Raw genomic sequence first — 21,806 nt, 5'->3', positions numbered from 1 at the left:
AGTATGGCTCTTCCAGTTCCTCCTCCCTGGCTCCTCTTGTCCTTGCACAGGAGAACATAAAGCCAAGGAGTAGGAGCCAGCTTCAGTGAGGTCAGTGAGATGTGCACTGTGTAGGCAGTCAGCGGGGAGACATGTGTGGGACCCTGGGCACTCCACAAGAGGTGCGGGGCAGGTGTCCCGGGTGCCCCGCTGGCGCGCCCTGTTAGACAAGTAACCAGAGATCAGTGCCTGAATTTGCTCTGGCACTGGGCTCCAGGAATTGACACAGAGTGCCTAAGCCAGCTTATGCTGGGGGAGGGGTCCAGGGCCCTACGATGGTGGAACTCCAGGGCCCGGTTACAAGTGTAACCTTTGCAACCCTGGTAGTTCCCGCACTGCTTTCTTATTGTAAAGTTTAAGGGTATTATATGCTGCATAGCTGGGAATGCTAGATGGAAGAAGAGACAGAGATGAGAGACACAAAAGTGATTGAGAGAGGACAGGGTGGTGTACCTGGCTTTGCGTTTCTTGCTAAAGAATCCACGTTAGAAGGATAGGAGGAAAAAGAGAGAATTCTGAAAATCAGACATTAGATATCAGATATCGAGAGAGAATACAACAGACGGCCAGCCTCTCACAGCCAATTACACTTTTTATTTGGAACCCTCTGCATACGAGACCCATTGTCTAGGTATAGCAAGTGCATTGTATCTGTTCAAATAATATTAAATGTAGGACAGCAAATAATGTGACCTACTACAACACTTTGCTTGCAGCAGTACTACTGAAATTCAGCTTCTGGTCAAAATGTTGCTAGTAATTATTAGTGAGGGACCAACTCCACAGGATAACGCAAGTTCAATTCTAGTGATTCTGTTAGGATATACAGACAGGGCAATAAGAGTAATAAGGAATCAGGGGAGCATGGCAATAAGAAACAGAAGAAGATGCAGAATTAAAAAGAGATGGTGCAGAAAATAAAGAATGTGGAAATAACAGAGGAGAGGAAACTAGAAAAGGCTACAATTTCCGGGGAAATTGTGTGAAGTGTTCTTGTCTCCACCTACTGGAGTGGGCGGAGTAACTGGGTGGAGTGGCTTGAGTAACTGTTGTGTGGTTGGAGTGGGCGGAGTAACTGTGAAAAGTGTTAAAAAGCTTAATATTTTAAAAAGTATAAATAGTAGTAAAAAAGTTTTTTTAATTATTTTTTTTTTCATGGGGTGGCAAAAAATGTTTTGGCTGATAATGAGGTGGTCATAAATTATTTGGCTGATCATGTGGTGGTCATAATGTTTTGGCTGGTCATGTGGTGGCCATAATATTTTGGCGGATCATGGGGGGGTTGTCAGCTTTTGTCACCTCCCACTCTAGTTTTGAACATTTTGCCATTCATTCCTATGGGACAAATTTCGCAGCAAAAATGACGATATTTCGTGAACCATTTGGCGAAACTTTCCAATAGAGCACCCATCGGGAACAATGCGCACGTTTTGGTATAATCCTGTGTATGTAGTGTAAAAGCTGTGGGAGGGGTTAGGGTCGTAAATTTGGCTATAATAATAATAATAATAATAACTAGAAAAGTCTACAATTTCTGGGGAAATTGTGTGAAGTGTTCTTGCCTCCACCTACTGGAGTGGGCGGAGTAACTGGGTGGCATGGCTTGAGTAACTGTGAAAAGTGTTAAAAAGCTTAATATTTTAAAAAGTATAAATAGTAGTAAAAAAGTTGAAGTTGTCCTATCATTAGCTGAAAGAGTTGAACATTTTTTTTTCCAAATTTTTTTTTATTATTTTTTTTTTCATGGGGTGGTCATAATGTTTTGGCTGTTAATGGGGTGGTCATACATTTTTTGGCTGATCATGTTGTGGACATAATGTTTTGTCTGATCATGGGGGGTCATAATGTTTTGGCTGATCATGGGGGGGGCATAATGTTTTGGCTGATCATGGGGGGGGGGCATAATGTTTTGGCTGATCATGGGGAGGGGTCATAATGTTTTGGCTGATCATGGGGGGGGGGCATAATGTTTTGGCTGATCATGGGGGTTTCTCAGCTTTTGTCACCTCCCACTCTAGTTTTCAACATTTCGCCATTCATTCCTATGGGACAAATTTTGCAGCAAAAATGACGATATTTCGTGAACCATTCAGCGAAACGTTCCACAAAGTAATAGCGCACCAATCGGGAACAATCCGCACCTTTTGGTATATTACTTTCTATGTAGTGTAAAAGCTGTGGGAGGAGTTAGGGTGGTAAATTTGGCTATAATAATATATTTTTTCGGCGTAGGGCTCCCCCTTTAAATCCATACCAGGTGACGGGGCTAGCGAGGTGTCAATCTCACCGATGGAGGCGGTGAAATTCACTTCATTCGCTAGTTCCATCTACCTGGAGCCACGTTCAAAATGAACGGACTTTACTCCGTGTGCGGGCTAATTTCAAAAGCCCGGCGGACTAGCACACAGACGGGTGGATTGTCCGCCGGACAATTTTGAGTCAAAACTTCTAAGTCTGCCGGACTTTTGGGAACAAAAAGTCCACCGGAGCCCACACACGGGGGGATTGTCCGCCGGATAATCGGATCGTGTGAACGCGGCATTAGAGATCATGGCAGTATTTCACATTCACGGACACCTAAATCCAAGTCTTATCTAAATACCTACTCACAGGTAGATCACCTCCCTCCGACCCGTACAATAGACATGTTTCGTGTGACACTACCTTGCGGATTGATCCTCCCACTCTCTATTTTCCTCTTCTATTGCCCCGGTTCCCTCCCTTCCCTCCCTGTCCCCTAATGGGATTCACCTAACAACCCGCTTCTCATTCCTTTTCTCTTGCTTTCTTCTTCCAATCTGACATTTCTTCTCCTCCTTTCAACCTGCACTATAATCCAGTTAGTTGGTCATCTTAATTCTGTTCCCATTTCAAATGATCCCACATTGTTCCAATATTGCTTTTCTAAGGCTGGGTTCACACTGCTGCGGCTACGAGAACCGGATGTGATTCGCACCGCACTGCAGTGCAAATCACATCCGATCTCTGTGCGATGCGAGTTCAGCTATACAGATAGTATACAGATAGTATACAGATAGTATGGCTGAACCAACAAAAATGAGGCCCTTAAGGCTGGGTTCACACTGCTGCGGCTACGAGAACCGCATGTGATTCGCACCGCACTGCAGTGCAAATCACATCCGATCTCTGTGCGATGCGAGTTCAGCCATACAGGTAGTATGGCTGAATTCGCATCGCACCCGCCGCAAACTCGCACAGGACCCTTTTTTTGGTCCGCAGCAGAATCGGATCGCATGGGTGTTCACACCATGCGATCCGATTCCTGTCCGAGTTTGAAGATCGCACTGCGATATGCGGACTGATCTGGGGGTGTCATTAACATTTCACTGACACTCCCAGCAGTTCGCATAGGGCAGTGTGAACTGCCGGCGGGAGGCATGCGATGCGGGAACCCACAGCGGATTTGTGGCGTTCCCGCATCGCTCCAGTGTGAACCCAGCCTTATCCCCGATTACTCCCCTTACCTGCTCAAGACAGTATACAGTGGTGTGAAAAAGTGTTTGCCCCCTTCCTCATTTCCTGTTCCTTTGCATGTTTGTCACACTTAAGTGTTTCGGAACATCAAACCAATTTAAACAATAGTCAAGGACAACACAAGTAAACACAAAATGCAATTTGTAAATGAAGGTGTTTATTATTAAAGGTGAAAAAAAATCCAAACCATCATGGCCCTGTGTGAAAAAGTGATTGCCCCCCTTGTTAAAACATACTATAACTGTGGTTGTCCACACCTGAGTTCAATTCCTCTAGCCACACCCAGGCCTGATTATTGCCACACCTGTTCACAATCAAGGCATCACTTAAATAGGAGCTGCTTGACACAGTAAGGTCCACCAGAAGATCCTTAAAAGCTACACATCATGCCGAGACCCAAAGAAATTCAGAAACAATTGAGAAAGAAAGTAATTGAGATCTATCAGTCTGGAAAGGGTTATAAAGCCATTTCCAAAGCTTTGGGAATCCAGCGAACCACAGTGAGAGCCATTATCCACAAATGGCGAAGACATGGAACAGTGGTGAACCTTCCCAGGAGTGGCCGGCCGCCCAAAATGACCCCAAGAGCGCAGCGACGACTCATCCAAGAGGTCACAAAAGACCCCACAACAACGTCCAAGGAACTGCAGGCCTCACTTGCCTCAGTTAAGGTCAGCGTTCATGCCTCCACCATCAGGAAAAGACTGGGCAAAAATGGCCTGCATGGCAGAGTTCCAAGGAGAAAACCACTGCTGAGCAAAAAGAACATCAAAGCTCGTCTCAATTTCTCCACAACACATCTTGATGATCCCCAAGACTTTTGGGACAACATTCTGTGGACCGATGAGACAAAAGTGGAACTCTTTGGAAGGTGTGTGTCCAAGTATATCTGGCGTAGAAGGAACACTGCATTTCATAAAAAGAACATTATACCAACAGTAAAATATGGTGGTGGTAGTGTGATGGTCTGGGGCTGTTTTGCTGCTTCAGGACCTGGAAGACTTGCCGTGATAAAAGGAACTATGAATTCTGCTGTCTACCAAGAGATCCTGAAGGAGAATGTCCGACCATCTGTTCGTGTACTCAAGCTGAAACCAACTTGGGTTCTGCAGCAGGACAATGATCCTAAACACACCAGCAAGTCCACCACCGAATGGCTGAAGAAAAACAAAATGAAGACTTTGGAGTGGCCTAGCCAAAGTCCTGACCTGAATCCTATTGAGATGTTGTGGTATGACCTTAAAAAGGCCGTTCATGCTCGAAAACCCTCTAATGTAACTGAATTAGGACAATTCTGCAAAGATGAGTGGGCCAAAATTCCTCCAGGACGCTGTAAAAGCCTCGTTGCACGTTATCGCAAACGCTTGGTTGCAGTTGTTGCTGCTAAGGGTGGCCCAACCAGTTATTAGGTTTAGGGGGCAATCACTTTTTCACACAGGGCCATGATGGTTTGGATTTTTTTTCACCTTTAATAATAAACACCTTTTTCACACCACTGTATAGGCAGGCTTCTCCGTGTTCTACTGTAATGCCGACATGTTAGCCATGGTATGCACCTTTATATTACTGATATTTGTGAAACTACTGTCACAATTGTATACTATTCTGAATTTGAATCAGATTGTATGATCTTATTAAACTTCTGATTGTTGATTGAATGCGATATGCTTGTAATGTGACATTTCTAAATAAAATAGAAAAAGGGAAGGATGAAAAGGGAATGGGGAGGAATGGGGAGGAAGGTAGAAGGAAGGATAAGGACAGAAGGAGAGGAAGCAGAGTCAGGACATAAAAATGATGCTGATCCTGGGAACAGAAGACAGTTCCAGCTGGAGACTTGCAGAGAGATCCAGATACAGAACATGGGTAGAGCTGAACAATTTTCTCATATATAAGCAAATACAATTTTAAAGAGAAAGTAAAGAAAAAAAACCTTACTTCCTCAGCAGCCGGTCTCCATAGATAGGGATGAAGTATGGGAACAGGTACGGAGACACGCAAGTAGACATCAGGAGGCAGAAAATGGTCAGAATCAAACTGCGCAGCACGCGGCGAAACCAGCTGAATGTCTGTACCAAAAACACAAGGAGGACAGAATTAAGACAAGCCACGAGGTGGAAAGTGCAGGCCTGGGTCAGGCACAATGCATTGTGGGCAATAAGGCACTTGACATTACAAAAAGAGTGAACAGACAACATGCAAAACTCCAATTCCTCAACACTGGATCTCATTTTCCAAACTAGAAAATATTACAACTCACATCAGAAAAACATTGTATTGGAGGCCAAGTAGCCGCCTTTCATTATCACACCCGCGCTGACATTACAAAAGCAAAAAATGGCCTGGTTACAGTGGTAAACAGAAGAGGGTCTGTCTGTAAAAAAACATTTAAGTATGCAGTCAGGCTCAAAGCGTTCAGCTCCTTCTGTGCATTTTTCAGGATTTCCACAGCTTCTGTCTCAAAAAAGTGTGTTGTTTATAGAGCTCAAAAGCTCAAGCAGAAATTTACACACATGTACTGTAAATAAGTCAGAACAGTAGCTCTTTGCTCCCCCTCTGTACAGCTGAACCCTGAGCTTTCAGTCACAGCAGTACTCTCTCTTTAAAGTACATTTAAAAAGATACAGGTTCTTATACTGCTTTAGAGCTGCCCACGAGTTGACGTAATCGACTACAAAAATACATAGACGTGCGTGCAGGGCGTCGATGCGTCACATTGCTCAGTATCTCCCGCTCTCCTCCATGCTGCCGTCCCCCTCTCCGTGCATCTGTCCCCCTCCATGCCGCTGTCCCCCTCTCTTCTCCCCCTCCGTGCCGCCGTCCCCCTCTCTTCTCCCCCTCCATGCTGCCGTCTCCCTCTCTCTTCTGTGTCCCCCTCCGTGCTGCCGTCCCCCCTCGGTATCTCAGGATGGAGAGTGGAGGTAGAAGCCGGTAAACCCGGCTCCTTCGTTTTCAGAATGAACAGAGTCAGTAACCACCGACTCTGTCCATTCACATAACTGAAACATTGTAACCCCCTGTGATTACCATGTCTCAGTTAATGAATGGAGAGAAGCCGCTGTCTTCTCTCCATTCATTATCAGTGCAGCAGAGGCTGCAGAGAAAGGGACTGGGGAATCTCTGTCCTCAGTCCCTTTCCCTGTCTCAAATGGGAGATGTCAGAGGTCTGTTAAGACCCCTGATATCTCACCATAGCGCCCTCCCCCCTACAGGGCTGATAAAAAACATTGCAATAAATAATAAAAAAAACTTGTAAAAAATAATAAAAAAACAAAACACACTGACACTGTCCACACACACCCTCCCCCTTAAAAAAAGAAAACATTGCAAAAAATAAATTATAAACATTCATGAACTTCTGAACAGAAAATATAAAGTTAAGATAAAAGAAATATATCTATATATATATATATATATATATATATATATATATATTCATATTCTTTAATCTTAACTTTACAAAAAAGAAGTACATAAAAAAAAAAAAGGTAAGAATATAAGTACATACTTATATATAATATGTATGTACTAGTTATATTCTTTTATCTTACTTTTTATGTACTTATTTTTTGTAAGGTTATCCAAAGCATTAATTAGCTAATCAAAAAAAAAATACACTAGATTCATTTAAAAAAAAAGAAAAGAAAATAATAATAACCGGATAGTCGTTGACTAATCGAAAAAATAATCGATAGATTAGTCGACAGACAAATTAATCGTTAGTTGCAGCTCTATACTGCTTGCATTTAAATCTATTATCGAATAGTAATCTGCATTCATTTGTGTTTTGTTTTTTGTAAGTCAACTTCAATTAAATGCTATTACAATGAGATAATGGTCATCAGATGTATGACATAAATTAGATATAAAAAGGAACATAAAAATTGGCTGTTCAATGAGCCTCCCCTGACTGACACTGTGCACAGTTGATGATAATAAATCTACCAGTAAGAATTTGGGCATCATTTTGTTTGGATGCCAGAACAATACCCCAACACTGGCTTTCCTACCTAGCGAGTTGCTGACCTGGACCAAGTATGCAGGTTAGTAATGAAGACATTTTAGTCTTTACTGGTTACACACGTTCTGGTCACTGGTTTTCCAGTTAACAAAGTCAGGATAAGGATGACAGCCCTAAGGCCGCGTACACACGGGCGGACTGTTCGCCCAACTTAGTCCGCTGAACAGTGTTTCAGCGGACAGTGCGCTCGTGTGTGGGCTTCAGCGGACTGTTTCAGCGGACAGTCTGACGAACAAAGTCTTACGGAATTTCCGTAAGACAGTCCGTTCAAACTTGGTTTTGTCCGTCCAAACTTGGTTTCAGCGGACAGTCCGCTCGTGTGTAGGCAAGTTGGACGGACTAAGTATGGCGCATGCTCAGAAAGGGTTTACACGGCCGAAGGTTGCATTGCAGTGTATAGGACAGTGATGGCGAACCTTGGCACCCCAGATGTTTTGGAACTACATTTCCCATGATGCTCCAGTACACTGCAGAGTGCCAGAGCATCATGGGAAATGTAGTTCCAAAACATCTGGGGTGCCAAGGTTCGCCATCACTGGACGTCGTTTTGCTAGTCCCGTCGTACATGCTGTACACGTCATCACGCACGTTTTCAGCGGACTGTTCGTTCATCGTGTGTGGTCAAGTCCGTTCATGCTAATTTTGAACGGACTGTTTGTCGGATTGTTTGACGAACTTAGTTGGGCGAACAGTCCGCCCGTGTGTACGCGGCCTAAGATTGTACCAAGTCCGCCATAGCAGCTCCCATAACTCATCACCCATACCCTCACAGGTTCCAATAAATTATGGCCAGGCAACTAATGCCAATTTCCATTTTTAAAGTTCCTCACCAATTTCTGCCCATTTAAGGCCTGCTGGTAGCTGGTAAAACTGATCCAAGGCCCAAAGATGACAGTGCCAACAAAGTAGACATATCCCATGAACTCCACAGGAGACGGGATGCAGCGGACGATGCCACGGTCCACATCGAAACCCAGAGATACAGCCTTCATCGCTACGATCATTTGTGCACCTATAGAAAGTTTAAAAACATGGTAAGAGAAAAAAAAAAAAAGGAGACGGGACGGGGTGTATTTAGTCAATTCAATAGAGTGTCTTATATTTTCACCTTCACTACCACCTTTTGCACACTTCAGAGCCTCCAAGAAAAGTCGAGTACATCTAGGTATAGAGGTGCACCTGACAGGCCAGTCACCAAGCGTATTTACTGTCATATAGTCCTGTGTAAGCTCCAACCCAGTGTGGATCGAAAGTTATGCAAAGGATTCTGCAGGGGCCTCCAGTGAGCCAAAAAAAAAACAGCAGATAATACACAGAGGTGGGTATATTCTCCTTATCCTACCTGTTTTGATATTGTCACTTTCACGCTCTGAATGGGTAAAATGTAGGTTTGCTTTGATCAATTCTTTATTTACCAGTTTAGCAAATGTGAAAGCATATTAATTCCTTAAAGAGACCCCGCCATGCCAGTGAAGATAAACATATCTAGTTAAAGTGATCACCTATGCCTATACAGGGCTGCATTTGTTTGAAAATTCTTTGCCCCCACTGTACTGAATATCTTTTTAAAGAGGAAGTAAACCCTGATGGCTGTTACTTCCTCTTTGATTCCCTGCAAAGGTAAAGCATAAAAGCATCGCATCGCATCACATAGTAGTCCATTATGTGTCACTTACCTGACACAGGAGCCAGCGAAGCCACCGCTGTCCCCTGTAGTTCCGAGCGTAAATCTTCTTGGTGGGTTTTGCTGCTCCGGCGAATCACAGAGATGACGTCACTCCCGCGCAGGCGCACGGGAGCCGACACTCGCGGCATATCGCCGCGATCTGTGGCTTACCCAGTGCGCCGCTGTCTTCAGGTAAATATCTCCTAAATCGTATAGGTTTAGGAGATATTTCTTAGACCTACAAGTAAGCCTCAATCTAGGCTTACCTGTAGGTCAAAGTGGTTTGTAAGGGTTTACAACTACTTTAAATGACCTCTGAAACATTCTAGATATACACACAGCTGCTCTCTGACCCCAGCTCTGCTCCCGAAAAGATCTGCGTCAACAGTGTTTGCAGACTGTATGAGGATTCCTCAGCTCCTTGGCCAACGTCATGACTCCGTAGTGTCATGAGGTGATAAAAAAAAATTCTAGTTTGTATCCTAGAGACACCGTGGAGATGACCCATCTGTCCTGATTTCCTCTTGCCAGACTTCCAAGTATTGCAGAAGTCTTCCACCCCTCTATGGCGAGGGGGGGGGGGGGGGGCACCTCTTCATAATGAGGCTGAGGCTTTCCTCCCGAGTCTGACAGTGAAAGCCGTCGTCACTGCCTAGAGGCGGATGCCCTTGGCGCAAGGGAAAGAGTCCATTTAAATGAAGGATGTTTATATTTTCCTTTGACTGGCAAAAGAGTACTCTTCCCACTATAAATCGTTTGGCTGTATTTGTCCAAATCATCCCCAAATAGTCGATCCCCATGAAAAGGGAAACTAGTCAGAAGCCTTTTGTAAGGTGCTTCGGCTGAACAAAAAACAAAAAAATTTATTTTCTTTTTTTTTTAACCACAGGGTCCTACTCATGTGTTCTAGCACAAGCGCAAGGCGGGATGCCTGGAGAGTAGAGTCTTCTATGGCGTCTATGGCAAAACATAGCGCCCATGGTAGTTCGGCCAAATCGCAGGCCTGTTGTGCAGGGACCTGCTTAAGGGCCTGTCTAAACTGGTCCTTTAGGGACTGACAATTGCCTATTGCAGCGACTGCAGGCCGAGTAATGGCCCCTGCCAAGGAAAGAGGATTTTAAACAGGAATTCCAACCTTTTATCTGTTGGATCTTTAAGCATTTCTGCATTGTCTACTGACAAGTTAGACTATTATTCACACCAGAAATCGCAGCGTCACCTGCTGGTACATTCCACTTTTTTTTTTGGTGAATTTCTCCTCCATGGGATAGAGTGCTGTATATCTCTTTGGAGGGAGAAAATGCTTATCCGGGTGATCCCATTTAGCATAAATAAGCTTTTCAGGACAGGAAACACACAAAAAGGCTGTGAAGGTTTTAAGGAACCTATAAGAGAAACAGAACTTTCAACTGACTCCGTTAAGGGTAGCTTGAAAGAGCCACAAACCATCTCCGAAAGAGACTGAGCCAGCAATCTCAGACTGCGAGGCTGAAAAAGGTTCATCTACTGTTGTTTCCTCCGCAGAGGAATAATCGGTTTGCCTTTCCTCCCGATTGCCTGAGCGTAACACCTCATCCTCTACTCACTGTTCTCTTGGTAAGGAGTGTGAGGTGGGGGAGGGGGATCTAACACGCTTTCTATCATTTTGGATTAGTCGCAAATCTTCCGTCTAGGCCATGCAGGGTGGAAGAAAACGCATCTTCAGGCACGTATACAGGAGCTAAAATGTGAGAAGAAGCTGCACCACCAATTTTATCTCAGGAGAGGATGACAGTGTGGAGTGATGTCTTTTTTGGGAGCCAAAGTGCTGAGCACAAAAAGCAGAGGGACCAAGTAAAATGCACAACTCGCTGAGCAAATAGTCTAGCAAAAAGAAAATGCCGCTAATAAAGTTCATCTTTTTAGTGCTGTGTGTAAAACGCCATTTCCTGTACTGGAAACGCCTGTGCAAACTTATGTGCCCCCAGCGCTCCTGTGTGTCAGACTCCAGCTGTTAGCTGTGAAGTCTCTGTCCGTTGTCCCCAGCACCTGTGCTGTGTGCTCCTCGTGGGCTTACGTTCCGCATAAGGCGCCGCGCCTTGAATCGCCACGCCCTTAAGCCATGCCCCCTTTGTCACCAAGCACGTCCCCCTCTGTTTAACTAGCCATAGTCCTCGCACGCAGACGCCATTCGATACGCTCCTTGAGCAGGAGGGAAGGGAAGGGAATGGAGGGCTAGAGGGGAGGGAAGGGAAGGGAGGGCTAGGGAGGCGGGAAGTTTAAAAAAACGTATGTGGCGAAAAAGAACAATTAAACATATAGCTACTGTTGTACTCCCCGGGACTTCTGAGCTGACTGAGAAGCAACATACTAAAGGTATGCATTTACTCCCTCTAGTGGAGACTTTAGGCATTACAACATTTTACTCACGGAAGAAAAAAAAAAGTATAGGTGGACTTTTTACAGTTCCTAGGATTCTTCCCTTACCTTTTCCTCGCTGCAGGATACTGCTGTAACAGACAGATCCAAACTTCACCCATCATGGCTGGACTGGGTTAGCAAACCTTCAAGGACCAGGTCCCTTTTATAGGGGTTCCACTCCCTTGTACCTGTATTAGCACCCCGCCAGGCAAAAAAACTTTAGGTAATGTAGCATGACCAAAAAGTCCTGGGTCCAGCCCTACAAAGAGAGGCGTTACAGGCAAAACCTCATGCTTCGTATACGAGGCCCGGGTACCATCCACCTTGGCCTCAGTGGCACTTTGGATGGATTCGGTCTATGGAGGCTGTTTAAATCCAGCATGGATCCCTCCAGCTTTGGAGCTCTTCAGAGCACATCTCCATTCGTGAAAAACACCTTAGACACTGGCGAAAAAAAAACTGGAGGTACTCCTGGAAGAAGAAGGGGTTATATAGGGAGTGAACTATACCAGTGTTCATCACCTGAAGGTGCCTATATACCCACAAGTGATTACTATGGTGCTCTGTGTCCCATGATGTACGATAAAGAAATACAGCTAAACATATACTTATGTGTTTTTTTTAAGATGCTTATCTTAATTGGCATGGGTTTGTGACGGGTCTATGTATCATATAAAAAAAAAAATGTTAAAGTGCTCAAATTACTGTACATATGTAGATAAATAGATAGCGTGTTATTTCTACAAGTTGCTCTCTCCCTATAGGGTACAGTCTGTGGATGGTAAACCAATGAATGGGGATTTCTTTTATAAATACAAAGGAAATTTGAGTACTAACCTCTCATTTTATGCCAACTTGCTGTATCCACCATGTGCATCTCACTGTCAAGATAGGAAACATGTAAATCAAATCAAATGCCAAACAGCACAAGTATGGGTGTAAAGATATTTGCCCAAATGGCTCACACACAGGTTTAAACGTAGTTAATGTGCTACTTCCATGAGGAACATTATGAAAATAGCACATTACTCTCATCTACCATTTTGGATTGATTTTGTATTCACTTTCTGAGATGGTTGCAAATCGAGAGCTCTGCACTCACTATATGTGGAATATATACCGTATATACTCGAGTATAAGCCGAGATTTTCAGCCTCTTTTTTGAGGCTGAAAGTGCCCCCTCGGCTTATACTCGAGTCACCGCTGTCTGACTGCTCGATCAGCGTATCGAGCAGACAGACGGCGGACATTAAAATTCAAAAGCCGCGCCTCCTTCTCCGCCTCCGCCTGTGATAGGCGGAACACTGAATTTCCCAGCAGTCAGTGTTCCGCCTATCACGGACATCCGCTCATTCTCATACTACGGACGAGTATGAGAGGATGTCCGTGATAGGCGGAACACAGGCTGCTGGGAAATTGAGTGTTCCGCCTATCACAGGCGGAGGCGGAGGCGCGGCTTTTGAATTGTAGAATGGCCGCCGAGAAGAGCGGCGATCCTGGAGCGGCGATCCATCGGCACGACACGGGACGGAGGAGGCACGGGACGGAGGAGGCACGGGACAGAGGAGGCACGGGACAGAGGAGGCACGGGACGGAGGAGGCACGGGACGGAGGAGGCTCGGGACGACGGCGGCTCGGGACGGAGGCTTGGGACACAGGTAGGCTGGACACACACACAAGGCTGCACGGACACACACACACACACACACACACACACACACACAGGGATGGATGGATGGATGGATGGATACACACACACACACACACACACACACACACACACAGGGATGGATGGATGGATGAATACACACACACACACACACACACACACACAGGGATGGATGGATGGATGGATACACACACAGGGATGGATGGACGGACACACACACAGGGATGGATGGATGGATGGATGGATGGACACACACACAGGGATGGATGGACGGACACACACACAGGGATGGACGGACACACAGGGATGGACAGCCATGTCTCACCCTCGGCTTATACACGAGTCAATAAGTTTTCCAGTTTTTTGGGGGTAAATTGGGGGCCTCGGCTTATATTCGGGTCGGCCTATACTCGAGTATATACGGTAGTTATAACAAGTCCATTTTGTACTTTCTGATGGGTCTGTTGGATGGAGAAGGCAAGCAGTGGGATTCCCACTGAAGTTAAATGCTTTATAGTTTCCGTCGCATCGTCCCAGGACCAATTGTTAGGGCAATGCCATAAGACAGACAAGATTGTGCACACCGCTGAAGAGCAGCACCAACACGTATCCGGGACTGTCCTGTCCTTTTTATGCAACACATAAGAGACCCAAGTACCATCTGGACAGGATCTTATATCTCATTTTATGGTATTTATTTGCTATGGAAGATATGTGTGCAAAATGAAGGATTTTATCTTGTTGTGGAGTGAAAGTGATACCCGGATCTCATACCCAATGGTGTAAGAATGGCAGGTAGGAAGTGTCAGAAAGCATAGTCAAGAGTCCGTACATAAGCAACAGTATGGGTCTCAAAGGTTGTTTAGTTAGGAGGCACTTTGATTTGAACTGCAACGGTGAACGCAGAGTAAAGTTAGCCCTCTTAAAATGACATGGAGTACTACTCAGCTGAGACATTTTCTCCAAACAGGTCTATTCTGACATACTGGTCTGTATTACAACAGTGATGTCCTACAAAATACCGGTCACTTCCATACCTTGAAATATGTGGATGTGCCTCCAGATAGGCTGACCACAGAACAATGGGTATAACCCCACTGGAGGTGCAATTTGTGCCTAGTTAGTATTATTGAATGGCTTTTATGTACAGTGGAGAAAATTATTATTTGATCCCCTGAAGATTTTGTAAGTTTGCCCACTTACAAAGAAATGAAGGGTCTGTAATTTTAATCATAGGTGTATTTTAAAGAGGAAGTAAACCCTGATGAGTGTTACTTCCTCTATCATTCCCTGCAAAGGTAAAGCATAATGGACTACTATGCATCGCATCGCATCGCATAGTAGTCCATTATGTGTCACTTACCTGACACAGGAGCCAGCGAAGTCACCGCTGTCCCCTGTAGTCCGGAGGGTCCATCTTCTCGGTGGGTCTCGCTGCTCGCCGTTGACCGCGGCGCTGTCTACAGCGCATGCGCCGTAGACAGCCGTGCCTGTCTTTCGGCAAATATCTCCTAAACCGTGTAGGTTTAGGAGATATTTCTTGGACCTACAGGTAAGCCTTAATCTAGGCTTACCTGTAGGTCAAAGTGTGTTGTAAGGGTTTACAACCACTTTAAACGATAGTGACAGAATATCAAATATCAACCAAAAATCCAGAAAAAAAAAACCCAAATAAAACAAATGCTATAAATTAAGTTGCAGTTCAGTGAGTAAAATAAGTATTTGATCCCCAAGTAAAACATGACTTAGTACTTGGTGAAGAAACCCTTTTTTGGTAAGCACAGAGGTCAGACATTTCTTGTAGGAGGTGATCAGGTCTGCACACATCTCAGGAAGGATTTTGGTCCACTCTTCTTTACAGATCTTCTCTAAATCCTAAGCCCTTGTACACACGGTCGTACATTCCGACAGAAAATGTCCGATCGGACCGTGTTGTCGGATAATCCGACTGTGTGTGGGCTCCATCTGGCTGTTTCCGTCGGAATATCCGACGGACAAAGTTTTAGAGCTGGGCTCTAAAACTTTCTGACAACATGATCCGATCGGACTTTGTCCGATCATGTGTAGAGAATTCCGATCGGACAAAGTGCCACGCATGCTCAGATCAAATTCTTAGACCAAAGCTATTGGCTACTAGCCTGAACGTAGTCCCGTCGTAACGAAATAACGTCACCACGTTACGAACGATCGGATTTTCCAACAACTTTGTCCGACCGTGTGTATGCAACAGTTTCGGACAAAATCCAAGGGCTTAGAGTTTCTTGGCCGTCTCTTGGCAACTCGAAATTTCAGCTCCCTCCATACATTTTCTATAGGGATTAAGGTCTGGGAGACTGACTAGACCACTCCATGACCTTAACATGCTTCTTCTTGAGCCACTTTTTTGTCGCCTTGGCGGTATGTTTTGAGTCGTTGCCATACTGGAAGACCCATCCATGACCCATCTTCAGTGTTCTGGCTGAGGGAAGAAGCTTCTCATCCAAAATTTTACAATACACAGCCCCGATAATTGTCCCCTTAATGCGGCAAAGTTGGCCTGTACCTTTTAGCAGAGAAACAGCCACAAAGCATAAGGTTTCCATCTCTGTGTGTGACTATAGGGATGGTGTTCTTAGGGCCGTAGTCAGCATTTTTCTTGCTCCAAACACGGCAAATCTAATTATTGCCAAAGAGCTCAATTTTGGTTTCATCCGACCACAACAAGAAGAAAAATGCTGAATATGACCTGAAGAACACCATCCCTACAGTCAAGCACGGAGGTGGAAACATGATGCTTTGGGGCTGTTTCTCTTCTAAAGGTACAGACCGACTTTGCCGCTTTGAAGGGCCAATGGACGGGGCCGTGTATTGTAAAATCTTGGATGACAAACCTTCTTCCCTCAGCCAGAACACTGAAGATGCGTCTATCGTCATGACAATGACCCAAAAACATACCGCCAAGACAACAAAGGAGCGGCTCAAGAAGAATCTTGTTAAGGTCATGGAGTGACCTAGCAAGTCTCCAGACCTTAATCCTATAGAAATATTTATGGAGGGAGATGAAACTTCGAGTTATCAAGCGAAACCTTAAGAATTTATAGAAGAGCAGTAAAGAAGAGTGAACCAAAATCCCTCCTGAAATATGAAAAAAGACTGACGTATTTCCTGACCTGATTTATGATAAAGCGCTCCTTACTGGGGCATCTGGTAAGGGGTCACTGTTATCTGTTTGGTGGTGGTGCACCTCAATTTGCTTCACGTCAACAAAGGGTCTGAATTTGGACAATTCCCCTGGACACGTGGTGTTTTTCAGTTGAATTCACAAGGACTTTATACTACTAATATATTAATATATACAAATTTTTTACTGTGTTAAATTTTATTCGCCTCTTTTTGAGTACTGGGTACACGCAGACTCAGCGTTATATACCAATAGGTTTATGTTTACATTAATGGGTGATGATGCATGTTATTTCATATTTTGCATGTAGTTAATAGACTTGATTTTTGATTTTCAAGTCAGATTGAGCACCTTTTTCATTGTGGGGTGGTTTATATCCTAATATGAATTATTAGGGATTGCGCAGTTCTCTCTTTTTTCTTTTTTCATATACACGTATATAGCATTTTTGGTATATATTAGAATTGCTGCATCACATTTATTTGTTTTTTCACTGTAGCGCAGATTTCCTTCCTTTTTTCTTTCCCTCCTGAAATATACCTGGTTACCAACTACAAGAAAAGTCTTACCACTGTGCTTGCCAACAAGGGTTTCTCCGACAAGTACTAAGTCATGTTTTGCTTGGGGGATCAAATACTTATTTTACTTACTGAACAGCAACTCAATTTGAAACATTTGTATCGTGTTTTTTTCTGGATTTTTGGTTGATATTCTGTCTTTACCATTTAAATTACACTAGGGCTGAAACAATTAATCGATTAATCGACAACTAATCGATTATGGAATTAATCGATTACTAATTTCATAATCGATTAGGTAGGTTTAGGAGATAGTTCTTGGACCTACAGGTAGGCCTTAATCTAGGCTTACCTGTAGGTAAAGGTTGGTTGTAAGGGTTTACAACCACTTTAAATCTGTTCCCCAGCAGTCAGGTGACCCCACATCTCTGAGTCTTGGTGAGAGCCGTTAATGGTGTGGAATTCCCAAAGCAGTGATGTCACCCCACTGGCCCCCATGTTCTGGGAGTTGTCAGTCTCCTCCCACGTGCCTAAGCAGACACCCAGGACTTTGTTTTTTTTCCCCCTCACACCACCTATTATTATCTTTATCATTTTGTTACAGCCCGCTCTGATTTATATATTGAGCCTCCCGTGTCTGCCCCCAGGGTGGTTAGCCCTGCTTCCAACAGGGCGCCACCCATGCCATGTATGTCCCGGTGGATTTTGATGGTAAGCCTTGTCTCCCTACAATTATTGTAAATAACACTCCCTGTATGCAATGAATGAATTTATACTGTATTCATATCTTATTATGTTTATAATCTGTGCCTACTTCTAATCAAAGTTATTATCTAATTAAACTTTAGATATGTTTTAATTTCTCCTGAAGAAGCGACCGACGGTCGCGAAACTAGTTGAGAATAAGAACTGCTATCAGTTTGGACACCAATTCTTGGACTACTAGCTTCTCCTACACAATAGAGGGCTGGATTTGTTTACATTTGTTGGTTGTATACCATTTATGAAGTATGCATTGGCTCTGGAATTAAATTTTAATGTTTATAACTTTATATGTTTCTGCAACAGCCTGGTGTGAAGGCCCTTAAACCTGTACACTTCCTGAACGTCACATGTACATGCTAACATGACACTTGTGATGTCATCTAAGTGAAGTAATGACTATGTGCAAATTGCAGCCAATCAGATTTCAGTTTGGTTAATACCAGTGAAACAAATTCTCATTGGTTGCTTTAGGCTTGCTGATTTCAGAGCACTGGCTTCTCACCCCATAAGGAGGTAGATCAGGACGGTTATGGAGAGAAGGACCCCGCGGTGCTGAGAGTGCCGGCACAGGAACAGGACCAGGTAACACAGCAGGCTCATGAGGACCACCCAGATCATCTGCAGGCGGAAGAAATGATAGAGGCAGAAGAAACCACCGGCGATTGTGAACAGGTGTTTGATGTGAGACGGAAGGCCTGCAGGGATAGAGAACAATAAAAGTTGGTTTTATACAAAACATACAAATGTAATCCGCAAAGAAACTCCACTTTACTCCTGATCACCGCCATTTACAAAGTGTAAGCAATCTCCGAAAGAAAATCTGTCATCAGAAAAACACAAAAAGTCTGACATTGCCAGCGTTCCTTTCCAACATGCCGGCTTTAATACTTTCTAAATAGAACTCGGGCGTGTTCGAAACCCACATGTCCGATCCCACCAGGAAGCCGACACTGCACAGCGCTAATCACAGGCAGCGAGACATTTCCCAGTCCGCAGCTGTAGAGATTGGCAAATGTCTCACTGCCTGTGATTAAGGATGAGCTCCGGCGTGTTCGCACACTCCACGTGCAGAACCCGCCAGGGAGTCGGCACAGAGCTGTGCTAATCACAGGCAGCAAGACATTTCCCCGATGTGCGGCTCCACAGATCGGGCAATGTCTCACTGCCTGTGATTAGCGCTGTGAAGTCTAGCGCAGCGCTGCGCCGACTTCCTGGCGGGCTCTGCACGTGGAGTGTGCGAACACGCCTGAGCTCATCCCTACCTGTGACTAGCGCTGTGCGGTGTCAGCTTCCTGATGGGATCAGGCAAGTGGGTTTTGAACACGCCCGAGGAGCCCACCACGATTCTGAGTAACTGATTTGGATCAAGCAAGTAAATTAGGTCAGAAATGCTGAATACCAAGAAAATATTAGAGCCAGATTATGAGCATGACGACCAGGCAACCAGCATTTTCACACAGGTCAGTAACAGTAGCCTAAATCCCCCCCCCGACATTCTCCTTTGATGCTATGCAAACTTTTTTTTAAATAAGCTCTCAGATATGTTGTGTTTACTGATCACAGGGCCTCATTTACCAAATCATCTGAAATAAGAAATCTGTGTTGCCACCAATCAGCCGGACTCTATTCCCTTTCTAGCCTACACTAAAAATATACAAATGGCAGTTGGTCATGTAGAGCCCAGACAGTTCTTATATCTAAGGATGAGCTCAGGCGTGTTCGCATGGTCCATGTACAGAGCCCGCCAGGAAGTCGGCACAGCGCTGCGCTAATCACAGGCAGTGAGACATTTCCCGATCTCTGCAGCCGCACATCGGGGGCAATGTCTCACCGCCTGTGATTAGCGCAGCACTGACTTCCTGGCGGGCTCTGCACGTGTTCCATGTGAACACACCTGAGCTCATCTGTAATCTTGACAAGTGAGTGACTGCTGGGGTACTTGCATATCATGAATGGGGGGGGCCCGGGGGCAGTTTGGCACCTTTGGATGACCTTGTCCTGCCACTACTGCCCATACATGGTTCAAATCTTGAACCATGTATGGGCAGTAGTGGCAGGACAAGGTCATCCAAAGGTGCCCCCCATTCATGATATGCAGATACCCCAGCAGTCACTCACTTGTCAAGATTAAGGATGAGCTCCGGCGTGTTCGCATTGAACACGTGCAGAGCCCGCCAGGAAGTCAGTGCTGCGCTAATCGCAGGCAGTGAGACATTGCCCCCGATGTGCGGCTGCAGAGATCGGGAAATGTCTCACTGCCTGTGATTAGCGCAGCGCTGCGCCGACTTCCTGGCGGGCTGTGCACGTGTTCCGTGCGATCACGCCGCAGGTCATCCCTACTTATATTTGGCGAATGCGGCTCATTCCATCCATTCCATCCCAAGCTGTACACAGAGGGTCTCACCCAGCCTCCAGAGCACCCGGCAGCCCAGGCACATGACGAGCAGCACCCAGATCTGCTCCAGCCCTTGCAGGGCGGTGGGAAGGACGCAGCCATGGACAAGTTGCTCGTAGAACTCCCTGCGGCTGAAGGCGGCCATGTCTGCTCCGGGGAAGATGGGGGATCAGCGCTCACAACCTGCAAGAAGGAAAAACACAAATCCCATCATCTGCTGTATAGAAAGGAAGGTGCAAGAATGCAGATCCAGAGCAAAGAAGACCCCAGAATTAAAGGCAAAGACTCATCACCTACTACAGCTCTACTCCATCCCTCCTCTCATCCTCTCCCCAGGATAAGGGGGGGATTCTTCCATCAACAGTGCAGTCCTACCAATCAGAGGAGACCAGAGGGAAAAATTCACCAGTTACCAACCAGGGCTACAGCTCATCACCCAATCCCAGCACAGCCATGCCTGTCCAATAGCAAAACAGGGCAGATGCAGACTAGCCAATCAAATGATCCACCCTACATACCACAGAACGAAGCAGTACTGACTGACTAATCAGAGATCAGGAACCGCACAGCTAGACCAATCGGAGTGCAGGAAGATGCCAATGACCCAGAGGGAGTGTCAAGGTTTTGGTGATTGCCAGGAATACCGGCCAATGGGATGGAGGGAGGGGCGGGATCAGTGGGGAGACACAGCATTGAAAATGTAAAAAGAAAAGACCAGAAATGTGCAGAGAATGGCGCGTGTATGGGGAAGAGCATCGATCCGATCTACGTGCGACAATCCGACATGGATCACCGACAATACGATACGATACAATACAATGCGATACGATAATCTCCAGGCGGATAGAATGTAACGTCTCCATTCTTCTGCATTCTTCTTTTGGAATTGCACTCTGCTGCCATCTAGTGTCGGATTTTGCTATTGCATGTAGACACTGATCAGACTTCTACAATGGGATCGATATTCCCTTCTGCTGTCACCATGAGTGCGATGTACACAGATCAGCCATAACTATATGACGATCACCTACCTAATATTGGGTAGGTCCCCCTTTTGCTACAAATACATTGATACAAGGACTCCACTAGACCTCTGGATGTACGCTGGGATATCTGGCACCAAACCATCACTAACAGATCCTTTAAAGCGGAGCTCCACCCAAAAATGGAACTTAAGTGACCCCCTGACATGCCACATTTGGCATGTCATTTTTTTTTGGGGGGGGGGTGGATACCCTCTTTTTAGAGGCACCCAGCTCCCACTTCCTCGCAGTGCGTGCCTGGCTGTGAAGCTGGACCGTGGGACAGGTAAGTGTCCGATTATTAGAAGTCAGCAGCTACACTTTTTGTAGCTGCTGACTTTTATTTTTTATTTTTGGCGGAACTCCGCTTTAAGTCTTGTAAAGCCGGCCATAGGCAGTTCGGAACTCAGCCGGATCAGTGGGACCAGCCAAGATTTGAACCATGTATGGGCAGTAGTGGCGGGACAAGGTCATCCAAAAGGTGCCAAACTGCCCCCCCCCCCCATTCATGATATGCAAGTACCCCAGCAGTCACTCACTTGTCAATATTAAGGATGAGCTCAGGCGTGTTCACATGGAACACGTGCAGAGCCCGCCAGGAAGTGGGCACAGCGCTGCGCTAATCACAGGCAGTGAGACATTGCCCCGATGTGGGG

The 21,806-nt window shown here is 45.3% G+C and overlaps 1 protein-coding gene across 5 annotated transcripts in view; it reads right to left on the bottom strand.

The window, feature by feature from the left end:
* PORCN (porcupine O-acyltransferase) overlaps positions 1-20,577 on the bottom strand; it is a 39,093-nt gene extending 18,516 nt beyond the window's left edge. For 3 of the 5 annotated variants that reach the window (XM_077484853.1, XM_077484850.1, XM_077484854.1), the window contains exons 1-6: positions 20,422-20,577; positions 20,138-20,311; positions 18,236-18,428; positions 12,459-12,502; positions 8,386-8,567; positions 5,473-5,603 (exon numbers count right to left, since the gene is read on the bottom strand). In XM_077484853.1, coding sequence (XP_077340979.1) covers positions 5,473-5,603; positions 8,386-8,567; positions 12,459-12,502; positions 18,236-18,428; positions 20,138-20,273 — 686 coding nt within the window. In that variant the 5' untranslated portion in view covers positions 20,274-20,311; positions 20,422-20,577. Of the gene's footprint in view, positions 1-492; positions 511-5,472; positions 5,604-8,385; positions 8,568-12,458; positions 12,503-18,235; positions 18,429-20,137; positions 20,312-20,421 lie in introns of all 5 variants that reach the window. The other 2 variants (XM_077484852.1, XM_077484851.1) reach the window with 2 other exon arrangements.
* Positions 20,578-21,806: the final 1,229 nt, after the last annotated feature.

This window comes from Lithobates pipiens, unplaced genomic scaffold (genome assembly GCF_037356315.1).
Source record: "Lithobates pipiens isolate NorthernLeopardFrog02 unplaced genomic scaffold, aLitPip1_a1.2 Scaffold_166, whole genome shotgun sequence".
NCBI classification, from domain to species: Eukaryota; Metazoa; Chordata; class Amphibia; order Anura; family Ranidae; genus Lithobates; species Lithobates pipiens.
This window is presented reverse-complemented; position numbering and strand designations above follow the sequence as displayed.